General features: G+C 43.6%; 1 protein-coding gene across 1 annotated transcript in view; it reads left to right on the top strand.

Annotated features, from left to right (window-relative positions):
* LOC101857809 (anoctamin-4) overlaps positions 1-1,082 on the top strand; it is a gene marked incomplete at its 5' end in the record, with an annotated part of 84,927 nt that overhangs the window by 22,988 nt on the left and 60,857 nt on the right. The window contains 1 exon segment of the mRNA XM_035970992.1: positions 347-367. Coding sequence (XP_035826885.1) covers positions 347-367 — 21 coding nt within the window.

Here is a 1,082-nt window from a genome sequence, read left to right as displayed (position 1 = left end):
CCCACCCCCTTTCGTGCCTTTCTACGGCAGATCATGGCGTTGAAATCGATGGTCCCATCTCCAAAACATGTTTGTCAAGATCGTGGTGTAAAATCCGAACCGCTCAGACTCAGACCCTGATTCAAGATGTGTGTGTGTGTATGTGTGTGTGTGTGTATGTGTGTGTGTGTGTGTGTGTGTGTGTGTGTGTGTGTGTGTGTGTGTGTGAGAGAGAGAGAGAGAGAGAGAGAGTGAGAGAATGAGTGAGTGAGTCCATTTCCCCAAAAGACCTGTTTGGGGCCCATCCATCCATCCATCCATCCATCAGTTAACTCACATCGCATGCTGTGATTCATATCATTTCCAGGCTCCACAAAAGTCCAAAAAAGTAAGTGATCTCCGCTGCTCTGTGATGTATATCCGGTGGCGTTCTATCTATGTCTTGTCTGCTCGCCCTAACGATTTCGTCGCTTGCTGTGTGCCTGTTTCAGACTCACTTATAGTAGATTCAATACAGTCATGTTTTCAGATTGTGAGGGTCACACTCCTTATTTCAGACTGACTGACCCAGTGCCTGTTTCAGGCTAACAGACTCTTTAACCCTCTTTAACTAAACATATGTGCGCATTCTAGGCTAGGGCAGAGAGCTGTCTCACAGAGTTGTAGTTTTTTGTGTGTTTAAAAAAAATAGATTTTAGAGTTTGCTAGTTTTGATATGTGTGCCATTTTCTCTGAAATGTCTTGGCTGTCGTGGTAGTGTCTTAGTTGTTGTTGCATCATGCAATTGAAAAATGCTTTGGGACGCGTGGGGGGAGGGGGGTTGCACTTGGATTTTCGCTGTTTTGGGGTAGCCTACTTTACAAAAGAGAAACACAACTTCGTTATTCATGCAGATTTGTCCAATTTTGTTTTCTTTACCTGATCCTTAGCAAGGCTGGCAACAACATGCATACAATGAAATTTATATATTCAAATCTGCGTTTCTAATCTATGTATGTTGGTTCGAAATGTGCCACAACATTGCATGTGGTCCTGTGCTGGTCAGCCATTATGTGTCTTCAATATCCCTAAAAAGTTCAAAGTTTTGTATTGGGCGGAGGGGG

The sequence above is a fragment of the Aplysia californica genome, unplaced genomic scaffold (assembly GCF_000002075.1).
Source record: "Aplysia californica isolate F4 #8 unplaced genomic scaffold, AplCal3.0 scaffold00356, whole genome shotgun sequence".
Classification (NCBI taxonomy): Eukaryota; Metazoa; Mollusca; class Gastropoda; order Aplysiida; family Aplysiidae; genus Aplysia; species Aplysia californica.
Note: the sequence above shows the minus strand (reverse complement) of the source record. Positions and strands in the feature narration are given on the sequence as shown.